This window comes from Gossypium arboreum, chromosome 5 (assembly GCF_025698485.1).
Source record: "Gossypium arboreum isolate Shixiya-1 chromosome 5, ASM2569848v2, whole genome shotgun sequence".
Taxonomy (NCBI): Eukaryota; Viridiplantae; Streptophyta; class Magnoliopsida; order Malvales; family Malvaceae; genus Gossypium; species Gossypium arboreum.
Genome location: NC_069074.1, coordinates 22,118,686 through 22,134,571, shown reverse-complemented (window position 1 = coordinate 22,134,571; position 15,886 = coordinate 22,118,686). Strand labels below are relative to the sequence as shown.

At 30.6% G+C, this 15,886-nt stretch overlaps 3 protein-coding genes across 3 annotated transcripts; 2 read left to right on the top strand and 1 right to left on the bottom strand.

Annotated features, from left to right (window-relative positions):
- The first annotated feature begins 4,934 nt into the window (after window positions 1–4,934).
- LOC108452122 (flavonol synthase/flavanone 3-hydroxylase-like) lies at window positions 4,935–6,639 on the top strand. Its single transcript, XM_017749872.2, has 3 exons — window positions 4,935–5,443; window positions 5,553–5,880; window positions 6,232–6,639. Exons 1-3 carry the CDS (start codon window positions 4,983–4,985, stop codon window positions 6,442–6,444), a joined length of 1,002 nt encoding a protein of 333 aa, XP_017605361.1. The 5' UTR covers window positions 4,935–4,982; the 3' UTR covers window positions 6,445–6,639.
- Window positions 6,640–11,165: 4,526 nt separating this feature from the next.
- On the bottom strand, window positions 11,166–12,362 carry LOC108451989 (cold shock protein 2-like). Its single transcript, XM_017749716.2, has one exon. It carries the CDS (start codon window positions 12,051–12,053, stop codon window positions 11,496–11,498), a length of 558 nt encoding a protein of 185 aa, XP_017605205.1. The 5' UTR covers window positions 12,054–12,362; the 3' UTR covers window positions 11,166–11,495.
- Window positions 12,363–13,806: 1,444 nt separating this feature from the next.
- On the top strand, window positions 13,807–15,105 carry LOC108452512 (pathogenesis-related thaumatin-like protein 3.5). The gene is made up of 3 exons (XM_017750308.2): window positions 13,807–13,888; window positions 14,012–14,675; window positions 14,850–15,105. Exons 1-3 carry the CDS (start codon window positions 13,840–13,842, stop codon window positions 14,986–14,988), a joined length of 852 nt encoding a protein of 283 aa, XP_017605797.1. The 5' UTR covers window positions 13,807–13,839; the 3' UTR covers window positions 14,989–15,105.
- The last annotated feature ends 781 nt before the right edge of the window (window positions 15,106–15,886 follow it).

Here is a 15,886-nt window from a genome sequence, read left to right as displayed (position 1 = left end):
ATATAAAATAACACATCATGAAATTCATAAAATTAACAAATGGTCACTAAAATTTAGTTATCTGAGACTCACAAGTACGATTTTTGTATTATAACGATATTCATAATTTCATAATAAATATTCCAAATAAAACATTATATCATTTCTAATTCAACATTTATCGATTATAATCGGGCATGTGATCAAGTCATTCATATATATATATTTACTTTTCCTCCTCCTCCTCTCCATCCACATCCTTAGTATAAATAACACACTTGTAAGTAACATCATCCATAATTTTCACTATTTACTTATGTGAATATTCAAGCTGTCCATCCGTGTCATAGTCACTAAAAATTAATACAGTTTATTCATTGAAGTCTCCCCTGTTCTGCTGTCTGACAGTTCCGACCCTTCTTCACTAAAAATTAATTATCTTCTCGCATGCAATTGAATGATGTCCTCGTTTGTTTCTCTTGAAAATAGACTCATTCAGGATTATAAAAATATAAATTTAAGCCCCTAATTGTTTTTATCCAATTTTTGATGATTTTTCAAATTCAGAACAGGGGAACCCGAAATCATTCTGACCTTGTCTCACAAAATTTATCATATCTCATGATTTACAATTCCATTGCTTACATAATTTCTTCTATAAGAAACTAGATTCAATAAGCTTTAATTTCATATTTTATTCATCCTCTAATTCCATTTATAAAATTTTTGGTGATTTTTAAAAGTTAGACTACTGCTACTGTCCAAAACAGTTTTAGTGCAAAGTGTTGATTTCCATTTTCCCCAAATTTCACAATTCATACAATTCAGGTCCTTACTCAATTAACCCTCAATTAAGATAATTTTCTCAATTAATACTTTTCCTAGACATTAGAAGTTATTTCATAACTATTGAAATTCAGAATTTCCACATGAAACTTTAACTTCAAACTTTTTTACAATTAGGTCCTAAACATTCACTTTCTATTCAATTCTTTCAATAAAATCAGCATATAAACAATTTAAAGCTCTAATTCCATGCCAAATCATCATATAGTTCCAGCACATATTCATAGCAACTTTCAATTTCTTTCATAGAATTAAAACTAATAAATTCAACAAGTGGACCTAGTTGTAAAAGTCACAAAACACAAAATTTCAAGAAATAATCAAGAATTGAACTTACTTGAAGTAAAAATATGAAAACCAGCTTGAAGGAACTCTTCCATGGTGTTTTTGCTGATGAGAATGCAGAAAATAAAGAGAAATCTAGATAATTCCACTTTAGTCCTAGCTTTATTAAGTAAATTTTGCAATTTTCCAATTTTGCCCTTAATTCTCCTTATTTTCTTGCTGATTTCATGCCTTGCCGTCCAGCCCAAAGAGACCTTGGGTCTATTTGCCTTTTAAACCCTCTTTCTTTTATCATTTAAGCTATTTAATCATTTCTCACAATTTTGCATTTGATACAATTTAGTCCTTTTTGTTCAATTAACTATCAGAACTTTAAAATTTCTTGACGAAACTTTAATACTAACTTATTAACGCTCCATAAATATTTATAAAAATATTTATGGCTCGATTTAAAATTCCCGAGGTCTTAATACCTCGTTTTTCAATTCTAATTATTTTAATATTTATTTTTAGTACACTATTCACTATTTTAAAAAAAAAATTTCCTAACTTCACATTTAACTTATACTCACTAAATTAATAATATTTCCTACTCATTTGTCGGATTTAGTGATCTCAAATCACTGTTCTGACACCACTGAAAATTAGGCTGTTACATGGTAGGTATGTGAAGCTCCTAGATCGTAGGTGGTAGGTCCCTCGCTAGGCTCTACACATGGTGTTCATGCTTAAGCCAAACCTGAAGGAGCCATTTTCTTCTCACAATGTCAGCATTTCTTCAAACAAGTATGTCACAATAGTTGTTAGGTCCTCGACGAGTATGTAGTGCTTAACCATTTTTATGATGGCTTGCATGGTTGGATGCTAATTTTGTCTTTTGTAGTTTTGCAAATATTGCCTCAAATAATATAAATAAAAAAACGAGGGTGCAACAATCTGGGTCAAAAAGTCAAGCTGAGGAGGTTTGCGACCTTGATATAAGGTAAAATGTGGTCGCATCCCCAACAATCGTAGCTATGAGCAATGATGACTTTGTGACTCACCATTTTTTTATAAAAGTAGGAAGTTATGGGAGAGATGAGTAACAATAGGCAAAAAAAATGGTGAATCTAAATAGTTAAGAAAAAATAGTTATATAAAAATAAATGTTTAGTTCTAGTTTTATTAGTAGTGGTGGCTCAAATTTTGTCTTCTTATTGACTTGGTGGGAAAAAGGTTGCACCCCAAAAAACCATCAATTTTGCACACGTGACACTTATCCATAACTTCACTCGGTTGTAATACCATAAAAGTAGAAGAAGAATCCCCGACCATAGTCAAGGTATCGAAATCCAAACTAAAGTCAACAACAACATCAACAGTGAAGGAAGAGGAAAGTGTTGAACCAGTGATGACATTTTTTAGGGCAGAAATCATGATAAAGTTTTCTTGTTTGGGTGAAAAATAATGGAGCAGAGATGGTGGCAATGTCATAGAGGGTAGAGCTATGCTAAATCTCTATCTTTTCCTTTGCCTTAGCATAAAAAATTAAAACTTCGTTGGAATAGCAATAGTGTTAATTGAAATTTTGTAATTTTTAAGGGATTAAAAGAACAAATTTTCTTTTTTCCAAGTCCAATTAGCAATCTGTTAAGGGGTTTAATGGTTGAGTGACCATTTTGATCAATTTTTCTAACGACAGTGACTATATTGACAAAAAATATTTAAAGTGACCAAAATAGGAACGACGCAAATTTTAAGGTGACTTTTGGTATAGTTTACCTAAATTAAATAAATCTCAAATTTAAAATTAAATTTTGATTTAATATATAAAGTGATACAAGAAAATTGATTTTGAATACAATTATATATATTACACTTTAATGCTAATTTAATTTTGTATACAATGTAAGCCTATATTATATGAATAAAAATTTATATTTATCCAAAATAAAAATACTCAAAAAAATTTCTAATATACACAAGTAACACAACTAAATTACAATTAAAATTTAATATAGAATGAAATTTAAATTTTCATATATAACATCTGTTTGATATTATAGTTAAATCAAAATTTATACCTAATTTTAGAGTTCATCACCCATATAATCACAAAGATGAAGCTTAAACTTTTGAATTATTTTATTTTAGAGGTTCATATCAAGTTTGATCATTCAAGTTTTTTGAATTTGGTCAATACAGTTTTAGAATATTTCAAATTACTTATTTAAATGATTTTGAGTTTGAAGTTATTTTTATTTAAATTAATTTGAGTTTTAATCGATCCGAGTTCAAATTAAATAAGTTTAGACTATTACATTTTAAAATAAAAAGTTTCCGTTTCTAGATTTGATTTGGCAGATCTAAACCTAAAGTAACTAATAATGAATGGAGTTTTGAACCACTCTTATCTTCAACCCCGAAAAATATTCATCATACCTGTTGACATTTTGAAGACCACCAACCAGCCTTCACTTGGTCTTCTAATCACCCCGCCAATTCCCATTCACCTTCGCCATATTTATTGACACCAATCCATCCACTTTGAAGCTGGTAGTTGGCTGGTTGCCATCTTCCAACATATAAAATATTTTAAATATAATTATTTACCAACATACTATAAATACAATAATTGTCACCAAGACCACACTACTTCCTCCTTTGGTGGTCCTCGGCCTCACTGTTAATTTTGTTTTCATAAGTAATAATTTAATAATGTATTTATTATTGTATTCTAGAAGTTGTCGATATTTAAAAATTTTAGAAATAATTCTAGTAAAATAGTTGTATACTACTAATGAAACTCGATTCAATTACTTTTTAATTTTCAATATATTTTATTTCAAATTTTAAATAAAAATTAAATCGAATAATTACAGCAATTAATGAAAACTATTAAATATTCTACTGAAATAAACTCTCCCACCTCCTCAAACTTTAAATTGTTTGTAAAATGCACATAGTTGTTTTTGTAAGAAAGGTTAGTACGTTGGTTTCATATGAATAGATTATTAGTGAAGTATATACACAAGCCTATTGTGAACCCAAAAAAAAAAGGAGAGAATATCTTGAATTAATTTATACTTAAATTTCTAACATATTAGTTTATAGAGAAAGGTCAACCTTAAAATGAATCATGGTTATAAGTTTTGTTTTATCGTTGTTACATGTTATTTTTTATAGAGTTATTACCTCATAAAATTATTTAATAAGAACTTTAAATTTATTATATTTCAGTTCTTTTTTTATCTTTCATATTTGTGGTTTGGAGTTGGTTTCTCAACTCAACAATATTGTTTCCAAAACTCAAATATGAGTTCTTTTTTTAAAAGTGTAATATATTTTATTACTGTCAATTAATTCTAAGCTAGTTTATATTGAGACTGATGAATGAGTTTGCACGTAATGGTAAATTCTTAACATAGTGTGAATGGATTGAAGAATTTAAAGTGGTTAGTGTGGGATTATAGATGTAATAGGCATAATAAGTAATAATTACATTTTATACCAAGGCACATTGTAGTAGTATTAGGGAGAGAAATCAAATTCAAATTGTAATATTATTGAAAAAGGTAACCATCAAATCTGATAAAATTAAATGTCATGGATCATAAAATGAATATAAATTTATCGTATAAAATATCAATTGAATATGTTGGGTACTCAATTAACTAATTTTGGTTTTGATGCTTACATTTCTGATCTCCTATCATAAGAAACTCATTTATCTAAAAATCTCTTGGTGGATTCTGTTCCATATAAAATTTATTATGTTTTTAGCAACTACCAATAGGTTGTTGGAAATTTTGTATTGGATGTTTCGGCTCCTATATATATAATCATATATTGTGAAGCTATTTTAAACATCTAACCAAGAAAATTTGAGAGAAATGGAGGTGGAGAGAGTGCAAGAGATTGCTAATTTCTCGAAAGAAACAATCCCGGAAGAATTCATTAGAACAACGTACGAGCAGCCAGCACTGACTACGGTTCAGGGGACGGTGCTAGAGGTCCCGGTTATCGATCTAAGCGCCCCCGATGAAGAGAAGGTTGTACGAGCCATTGTGGACGCTAGCAGTAATTGGGGAATGTTCCAAGTTGTGAACCATGGCATTCCCCATGAAACCGTAAGGAAGCTGAAAGAGGTCGGAAAGGCTTTCTTCGAGCTCCCACCACATGAAAAGGAAGCTTACGCCAAGTCCCCGGGATCTCAATCCATTGAAGGCTATGGAACGAAGCTTCAAAGAGAAGTTGAAGGGAAGAAAGCTTGGGTTGATCATCTCTTCCATAAGATCTGGCCTCCTTCTGAAATTAACTATCAATTTTGGCCTAAAAACCCACCTTCTTACAGGTCTCGAATCCACATCTTTCCTTCACATATATGCGTGGACTAATCTATATAATATATTGATTTCATGGGATTTTTCCATTTATGTATGATTTTCTTTGGCTAATGGCAGAAAGAATAACGAGGAATACGCAAAGCACATGCATGGGGTGGTCGACAAGCTATTTAGATGTCTGTCATTAGGGTTAGGGCTGGAAGGGAATGAGATGAAGGAGGCTATGGGTGGCGACAACATGGTTTACCTTCTTAAGATCAACTACTATCCGCAGTGCCCTCAGGCGGACCTGGCGCTCGGCGTGCCTGCTCACACCGACATGTCTGCCATCACCATATTGGTGCCTAATGATGTCCAGGGCCTCCAAGCTTGTAAAGATGACCATTGGTATGACGTTGAATACATTCCTAATGCACTCATTGTTCACATTGGAGACCAAATCGAGGTATGTTACAAAGAATGTGAACTTAAATTTTAAGTAATTTCTATAACACTAAAATATGTACTTTAAGATCAACTTGAACATATTTACTGCAGGGCAAAGCTAAAATAAATGAAATTTTAATTTTTATAATTTATCTCTTTATAATTTTTAAAAGATTAAATTAATTTTTTCAATTTTAAGTGCCAGCCCTGCGACCCTTAAATTCGCCTATGTTACTATGCATCTTAAAGAAAAATAAATTAGCTTTTATAGATAAAAATATATCATATGACTTAGAAAACTGTATAGTATTGTTGGGAAAATCACCAAAATTATCCCATTAATTTATCTATTATTAATGTACTTTTACAGATTGTGAGCAACGGAAAATACAAGAGTGTGCTTCATAGGGCCAAAGTGAATAAAGAGAAGACAAGAATTTCATGGCCAGTGTTTGTGGAGCCACCATCGGACTTAGAAGTAGGGCCTCATCCTAAGCTCGTTAATGAAGCAAATCCACCTAAATTCAAATCCAAAAAGTACTCTCAGTATTGTTTCTGCAAGCTCAACAAGACTCCCCAATAAGCTGTTTCTTTACCGTAAATAAAATTACAGCTTAAACTAAACAAGCTTCCATGGCCAGCTCTGCAGTGAAAATAAGAATTACCGTATCTAGGAATATGTGTGTGAAGTTTTATGTACCGTTTCAAGCTTCATCCTTCTTCTTCTGTTCATTGCTGTACCATCTTTCCAGTGATTATTAGATTATCATTCAAATGACCCATGGTTTCCATCATTTCTGAAAACCTGCAAACAGTAAAAGACTAACGAAATAGGCTCACAAGACTTCTTTATAATCAGCATGATTAAGGCAAATTAAGTTATAAACTCTTTATTTTGAATATGCGGATACGATCTTTATGCTTTAAATACATGATTTTTTTAAAAAAAATTCAAAGACATGCGCATATTCAATGATTTAATTAAATTAATTGAAAATATATTTCAAAATTTAAAATAAAAATAATTTGATTGAATTTATCTATAAAAAGTGTAAAAGTAAAAAGTAGATAAGAGTTATTTATGGCTTAATTGAGGATATTTTTGATTGATTTAATAGTATTTTATTTATTTTAAAATGTATTATCTTATAAAGACTTTACATTTAAATTTTTATTGTGTTTAAAAATTAAAGATAAAATGTAGAATAAAATTTTAATAATCTAAATTCTATATTTATTAAACAATTTAATTATATTTATTAATTTTAAGTAAAATTCACAATTACTCTCACATTGATATTTAAATTTTCTTGGTCTAAATAATCTTTAAATTTAGTAATTATTTTCACACTAAGAAATAAAAGTAATATATTAAAAACGGGGGTGTGCGAGTGATCAATAGCGAATGGCCTTCTTATAAAAGGTCTAAGGGATGTGAATAGTTGAACACACAAGATGACAAGTCGAGTGGTGCAAAGTGGAAGATCATTATAAAGTATTTCTTAATATATTTGTTGTAAATCGTAATATCACGTGTCTAAGTCTTAAGAAGAGGTATAACATTTTCAATAATTATTATTATATAGATAAGTGTTGATATAATTTTTTTGGTAGGTAAATTAAATGGTCGAGATCTAAAAAACTGTTCGATTTAAATTAAAGGGTGGTTAATTGATAGGTTGTCGTGGTTTCTATCATCTGTTTTGTTGGGCACTTTATTTTATCCGTACAACGTTTAACATAAATAAGCCCTAACAACAATTAACTTCAATGCCTGTGTTTGTTCGCTTGTTTTCCATTTTGATTCATTGCTCAGTTATATATACATTAACAATACATCTATACGTGGCATTGTTCATCTAATCAGGTTTAAAAGTTCGCTTAAAATTTGAAAGGACTTAGATAAAAATATTATGATAAAAAAACAGGTTTAAATAAAAATTAGATCAGATTAAAATATGAGTCAAGCTCACCCTTGAACATTTAAAGTCGGGCTAGCCTATTTTAAATATATAATATTTTATATTATGTTTTTCATATATTATATATGTTATAACATTAAAAATAAATTTATACTAAATATATTATATTACTCTAATATAAAAATAAAAATAATTTTAAGATGACTATATAAAATTATTAAATATTAAATTAATATAATATAATTTTTTTAAAATAATATGAACAGCCTAAAATGAGTTTAAGTTAATATTTTTACAAATATTAATAAGTTTAGATAAAATTTTAAACTCATATTTCAAAAGAAATCGAACTTAAATAAATAGAAAATATATTAATTATTATATTTAGACCTGGCCTAGTCCATACTCATAGTCACATCTAATTATCAATCCTTCGTGGTTAAATAGTGGCAAAAAGAAATTTTGTATTCTTGGCCATGGGTTTGGGTTAAACAGTGTTTGTTCCAGGAGCCATGGCCCCTTCCATTCTTGGCCAAGGGTCATCGGATCCCAATGGTGGATATGGCCCAGTTGTTCCATCCATTAATAATCTAATATTATTTATTGTGTTCTAGAAGACTAGAAGTTGTTCCATCTTTAATAGTTAACAAATTTAGAAATAATTCTAGCAAAATGATTGTATTTTACAAAGTCATATCTAAAGAAACCAGCAAAATGAAAATTAGAAAATCAAATTTGAAATCAAGGATTTAACAGTGAAATTAAGAAATTAAGCAAAAAAAAGTTAAAATTCAGTGTAAATTTAAAAAAAAATAGAAAAGTTAAAATTCAGTGTAAAATTTAAAAGAGTAGAAAAGTTAGGGTTGAAAATATAAGTATTAGAATAAATGAAGAGGTTCACTTGCACTAATATAAAATTAAAATAGTTTTACTAGTTTTATAATTTTTTATAATTAATATTTTAACAATTCAACCATTAAATTTATCGATAGAATTATACTTATTATGCATATAAAATTTTAAATTAATTTGATATCTTTATTAAGTTGATCTAGAATAATGTCTTCATTAATATAATATTTAAAAAAAAAACATAAAAGAACCAATAAAGTTGCAACTAGAAGTGTGCATGGGCCGGGCCGGGCCCATAAAAAATTCGTCCCGTTTTCAAGGCCCGGGCCCGGCCCGAAATATGGGCCTAAAAATTTGTCCAAGCCTAGACCGAGAAAAAAAATGGTAGGCCCGAGCCCGGCCCGGCCCGGTCATATTAATTTTTTTGCTTTTTTTATTAAATAAAAAACTTTAAAATATAATAAATCAAATACATTTAAAACATAAAAACAAATATTAAAACAAAAAATAAATAAATAATGGGACTAAAATAATTATTAAAATAATACATAAATTAAAAATATAATAAAAAGTAATTATATTAAAATTAAAAATTGAAACAAATTAAAACTAAATTAAGAATTAAATTATATTAATAACAAAAGTTTTACAATATCAAAATAACATCAAAACAACATAAAAAGTAAAGTAAAAGTACTAAAGTTATTTAAAATTAAAAATAAAAAAAATTAAAATAATTTAATATTAAAATCGGGCGGCCCGGCCAAAAAATCTTACCGAGGTCTGCCCATTTTCTAAACGGCCTCGTTTTTGTCCAAGCTCGTTTTTCGGGCCTATATTTTTACCCAAACCTCCCATTTTTCTAAGGGCCTTGGTGGGCGGGCCGCCGCCCATGCACACCTCTAGTTGCAACAATCCCCACTTTGAGGTCTAATTTTTTTTTTCAAGTTAAGACCTAAACTTGACAATTGTTCCTATACTAGGGTTTGAACTTATTTTTTGTCCAAATTTGTACCTGATATTTCCTTAAAAACCCTAAAGTTCTGGCCTTAATGTAAAAACAGTTACCAAGTTTAAGCCTAATATGGGAATAATTATCAAGTTTAGGGATTAATTTGAATAAAAAGATTCAAACCCCAATGTGGGACTAGTTGCCTAGTTTAAGCTTCAATGTGATAAGAATTGCCAAGTTTAGAGTCTAATTTTTTTTTTAAAAAAAGAAGCTAAAATGAGAGAATAATTGTCAAATTCAAAAGCCAAATACTTATTTAACCCCAAAAAGAAAAAATTTAAGATTAAGGTTAAATCAATATTTAGAACTTGAATTTTGCAATAATTCTCACATTGGGGGCTGAATCGTTCTCACATTGGGATTGAACTGTGCAAATGTTTCCATATTTGGGCTTTAACTTTTTTTTTGCCCAAATTAATTATTGAACTTGACAATTATTCTTATATTGAGGCTTGAACTTTAAAGTTTTCAAAGAAATATTTAGGGACTAGATTGGCAAAAAAAAATTTAAGCCCCAATGTGGGAACACTTACCAAGTTCATGAGCTAATTTAGACACAAAAAAATAAACCTCGATATAAAATAACTATCAAATTCAAAGTCTAATTTGAAAAAAAAATTACTAAATTCAATATCCAAAAATGATTTAAACCTTAAGATTAAGAGGGTATACTAAATCTTGTGACCGTATATGTAATCTCCGCCAATCAAACAGCAACCTCTCAAAATGTTATAAAGCAAGATAAGGATTATATGGTCCTCAATCCTCATCCTTTTCAAAAGGAAACACATCAGTTGAGCCCTTCAACATGCACTTTTTAAGATGCTCATAACACAATGCTGCTAACAACAAAGTGGAGACCCGCAAATCTCATGAATGTCTTTCTTTCCCTCTTCAATGTACCTTCCATAACAACCAAATTACAATATCTACGAGATTGAAAAAAAAAAAAACCACAATATGCCAATACATTTTATCCTATGTTACTGTGTTCCATGACATGTATGTTTAATTTTCTAAATTGCATTTTGTTTTTTATTTAAAAATAAATAATTTGATCTTTACATATTAGATGAAATAATAAATTAATTATTTTTATTAAAAATTATTTTATTATTAAAAATTAATATGACTAACGAAATAATTTAACAGTTACAAGTGACTTTTGACATATGAAGACTAATTTTAATAGTAAAATTGATTAAATTTTAGTAAAAGAATATATTTACTTTTTTTAGTAATAAAATATAAATAGCATCAATTAAGAGTTAACACTAACATCAAGGTTAAATAACAGATATTATCTGTCAAATCATATCTAATCATCAACTGGTGGAGGAGTGGCTCATGAAAAGTTGTCGCACTAATGAGAAAATCTTTTATCAGATCAACTAAAGATATATTTAGTGTTTAATGTAGGATATAAAAATTAATTTATACCTATTTGCATATATATTATATATTTCAAGCATCAAACAGTAAAAACTAAAAGCAATCGATAGTAAATAACAGCGAACATGAAAAATAAAAGAAATCTGCTTCAAGGAAGACAAATGATTGCCCGTTCATACTGTCAATGCAAAGACTAGGAATAGAGGATTAAAGAAAGAAGAATCGATAAGAATTAAGAGAATAACAACAATTACAACACATTATACAAAACAATGGACCTTTTTTTTAAAGATGTTACCAGATCAATCGGAATCGGGAAAAGTAAGCCTGATCGGAAAGAATAGACAACTTTCCGGTTTCTTCTTCTTTTGCTGATAAACCCCTTTCCAAAACACCGTAAAAGAAAAACTTATACTCACAAAATATTATAGGAAATGTCCGGTTTTGTTTTCTGAATTATTTGTTAGGGCAATCCCTTGCAAAATGGCCTTCATCTCCACAGTTAAAACATCGTCCCCCAGCTCCTCGTCCATCACCGCTATCGCCACCGTATCTTCTATTTCCACCACCATCTCCACGGCCGCCACTGTATCTCGTACTTCCACTTCCACCACCTTGATAACAATCCCTGGCTATATGCCCCGTCCTCCCACAATTATAACAAGCGCCGCTACCTCCGCCACCGCCACCACCATAACCTCCTCTCCTGTAACCACCACCTCCTCTACCTCTGCCGCCAAAATATCCTCCTCTTCCACCGCCGCGGGAAGGACGGCGAGGTCGAGGCATAGGAGTTACATCAACGGCCTTAGCTCGGCCATCTTCACCGACATCAACGAAGAACTCGACGGGTTGGTTATCGGAGAGTGTACGAAAGCCTTGGGAAAGAATAGAGGTTTGGTGGACGAAAAGGTCGTCGCCTCCGTCGTCGGGAGCTATGAAACCAAAACATTTCTGGGCGCTGAACCATTTGACTGTGCCAGTGGATCTCTCGGTGCTGGTCGCCTCAGCCATTGCCTTCGAGAAGGTTCTAGAAAATTCCTAAAGTAAATAAGTCTCTCCACCGGGGCCTTTTTTTTTTTTTTTCTTTTCTTCTGTGTGGATTTATTGGCTGCGCCAAGAATATTGGGGGCGGCTATTTTCGTGTTTGATGCGGGATAAAGATCGGAGGGTAGAAAGAGGAATTGGATTGGATCTGAGGGTTTGGAAAATTTGGTGGTTTATCCGTTTGGAGTGTTTGACTGGTGTCGCTGAATTGTGAATGGATTAGCTTTGGCCTTTTTCACCTCTGTTTGAAATACTTATGTGTGACTGAAAATGAAAATACTATACAACAATACATACAGAAGATCTTATCAGTTTTAAAATAAAGTAGCTTTAAATATTTCTAAATTTAATAATATAATTTATTTTAATATTATTATCAAATACATTGTGAGCAATTTTTTAAAAAATTGAAAAATAGATTTGAATTGAAAAACTATATTCATTTAAAATATAAATTAAACTCAATTTTAATATAGACTCTTTTCAAATTTATAGTTTGTTTGTTTTATATTTATATATATAATGTTATTTATATAAAATAAAAAAATATCATATATTTTAATATAAATATTTAAAATATTTATTAACTTGTTTATTTTTCATCATTAAGTTGATATAGAATATATATTATTATACCTTCTTCTAGGCTAAACACGTGGTACTCCCAAAAAGCATCAAATGGATGTTTTAAGATAGTCCTTCACCTCCCATCCGTCAAGATGTCCTCAACTGTTGGTAGAAGATAGCATCCCCTTTCATTAGGCTATCAGCTCACCACAATTTCGTTTTTTATTATAAATATACCTCCTAATATGAACACTCTCTTCAAGATCTCACATAAGCATAATGACCTCGTATTCTATTAAAACACATAATAGAACAAGCCCCACTATGCATGTACCTTATTTACACTATGATGGTAACCACCTTGCTACATTACCAATAAAGGATAAAAGGATCTCACCCTCCCAAATGATGAGAAAAAGATCTTCTTCCCCTAAGCAATCCTTAAGCACTTATTCTCAACAAGTAACTTCTTTAACCTTCACGGTCTCCTTCTTCTTTCTATTTTCTTTCTTTAACTCTTCACTTGTTAAAGTGAGCTAACCTTCGTTAGACTACCATAACCTCTTTATTTCCTCTCTTGTTGATTCTAGTATCAACATATATAATGTAAGCAAAAGATATATATAATTACTAGAATAATTATATTTTAAAATTATAAATTTAAAACTTAAATAAGAAATGTCAAAATTTTGATACTAATATTTAGGGTTCGAAAATAGTTTGGTGTTTGGTTTATTTAGGCCTCCACCGTCTTAAGTTGATCCAAAACATTAGATGTGAATCATGTGTGAATCAGTCCAAGCCTGTGAACATTGTTGCATATATTTAAAGGAATCTTATAGTAATGTATGTGTTAAAACAAGTTTTAAGTTTTGAGGTAGCAGAAGTAGAATATTGTCAGAAAATATTAATCCAATAAAGCAACAAAAAAGAGAAGGTAGGGTGGCAATTATTATAAAATAAGATGGGAACCTGAATAAACTTGCGGAAAAGGATTAGGGAAAGAATCACGTTAGCCTACCTTCTATGGAAAAGCCTTCCTATGACCGGTTAATGCCTATTCAACTTCAACTCTTCCTGGTTACTACGTTACCTTTGCACGTATTCTTCATCCCCCATTTTGCTTTAAATGTCTCTCTCTCTATATATACTTACTGCAAATTCCTCAAACAGATAAAACCACCAAATGGATCAGCTTTTACCTCTTTTGTTCATACTGCTCATGCTTTCATCAGGTATTCATAAATTCTCTTCCATTCTTTATAACAATGTTACAGTGTATCCACACATAGCTTTATTCCATTTAAATAGCGATTCTAAGTTCTTTCCGATATTTTCTATTTCTTGGACTTTGGCAGGGGCAAAAGTGTATGAATGTGCAAGAACCTTCACCATTATAAACAATTGCAAGGATACTATCTGGCCTGGAATTATCCCTGGTGAAAGCTTTAATGGTGGAGGTCTTGAATTAAAATCACACCAATCTGTCGTCTTTGACGCCCCGGTTGGCTGGAGTGGCCGCATATGGGGTCGAACTGGTTGCAAGTTCGACGACAATGGAAATGGTCCATGCCAAACAGGGGACTGTGCCCAAACCCTTAAGTGCGGAGCTGCCGGCAAAACCCCGGTATCACTCGCTGAGTTTACACTTGCTACTGTTGATTTTTACGATGTTAGCCTCGTTGACGGATTCAATCTGCCACTATCCGTTACACCGATAAACGGTAAGGGAAATTGCTCCACTGCTGGATGTAACTCTGACGTCAGGCATAATTGCCCTTCCGAACTCGCTGTCAAGGCCAAAGGGAAGGTTATAGCTTGCCGAAGCGCATGCGACGTGTTTGACACCGACGAATATTGTTGCCGAGGGACATATGGAAACCCTTCAACTTGTCGACCTACATATTATTCCAACATTTTCAAGTCTGCATGCCCTACTTCCTATAGTTATGCATATGATGATCCTACTAGTATTTTCACTTGTTCTGGTGCAGATTATGTCATCACCTTCTGCTCAACCAGGTTCGTATCTTTTCCCGATTAAATATCGAACTCAAACCGAGTTAAGCTTCAAGTTTAGAAATCGAAACTGTCCTATTTTGGAACTAATAATGAAGGCAACCCATTTTACAATCTCCTTTTAATTGGTGATTTTTGAACTGAAAACTTTTTGTCTGATGTTTCGATTAAATCCAGGAATCAACCAGTATGCACATATCATGATCACAAGCTTGTTTGCAAGAACAAAGCAAATGGTTTAAACCCATTGGTAGGAAGATGGTGGGCAACTCTACTTGCACCACTCTTGATGGCTAATCTCAAGTTCCTTTTATAAGGAAGAAATAGGACCATCTTTTTTATTCTCCAACATGGCAAAGCATGTATGGTTGTATCCTGATTTTTCATTTGAATATTAATTCATTTCAAGTCTCTAATTGTAAATATAAGATCATTTTAATTCTCTTAGAACAAAAATTAAATACCTGCTATATTCAAAACAAAAAAAAAATTTGCTGCAATGTTTAATTTCGGCATATATACTTATGCTTCACTAAGAACTCTCTAACCCCATGGAGATGTTAATTATAGTAATGCCCATATTAATAATACTCATACCAATTAAGCCTATATCCTTTTCCTACCTTAATAATAATATTCATATCAATCGAGTTAATATTCAATAGTCATAATACACCTCAAAGTTAAATTACTATATTAAAATAGAAATATTTAAGACTTTTAGGTTATAATAAATACCTACCTCTTAAAATAATCATCCACTTAAAATATTATTTAATTTTTCTTTTAAAGTATATATCTAATATTATTATTATTTTAATATATATTTATATTTATATAATATATATTAAAATTTATTAATTTTCACCACAAAGTAGGTGTGATAAATTATAATGTTATATAATATTTTTATATAATTTTAGTCATATTAGCCTTCCTCTACATTACTGCTAGTTACGTGAATTAAACTTAGGTTAGGATGGAGAAAAGAACAAAAATAATAATTTGAATGATGGGGTTTAGAGTTCCATTTTCTTAATTAAATTTGGTTCAATTAAATATATATTTTTTCAATTTTGGATTCGTTGATGAAAAAGGTGTGACTATTGAAATTCAAATAAAATTTATTTTTATTTAATTTTTAGTTTTAATATAACAAATTTAAGTATTCTATTTTTTAGCATACTTTATTTCTAATTTAGTTAAAAACTTTA

Bases quoted from the DNA above. Each gene is read 5' to 3' on its own strand.
- LOC108452122 (XM_017749872.2), top strand. From the start codon at position 4,983: ATGGAGGTGGAGAGAGTGCAAGAGATTGCTAATTTCTCGAAAGAAACA. The intron at 5,444-5,552 runs GTCTCGAATCCA...GGCTAATGGCAG, and splicing joins AAAAACCCACCTTCTTACAG to AAAGAATAACGAGGAATACG. The intron at 5,881-6,231 runs GTATGTTACAAA...GTACTTTTACAG, and splicing joins ACATTGGAGACCAAATCGAG to ATTGTGAGCAACGGAAAATA.
- LOC108451989 (XM_017749716.2), bottom strand. From the start codon at position 12,053: ATGGCTGAGGCGACCAGCACCGAGAGATCCACTGGCACAGTCAAATGG.
- LOC108452512 (XM_017750308.2), top strand. From the start codon at position 13,840: ATGGATCAGCTTTTACCTCTTTTGTTCATACTGCTCATGCTTTCATCA. The intron at 13,889-14,011 runs GTATTCATAAAT...GGACTTTGGCAG, and splicing joins ACTGCTCATGCTTTCATCAG to GGGCAAAAGTGTATGAATGT. The intron at 14,676-14,849 runs GTTCGTATCTTT...GATTAAATCCAG, and splicing joins ATCACCTTCTGCTCAACCAG to GAATCAACCAGTATGCACAT.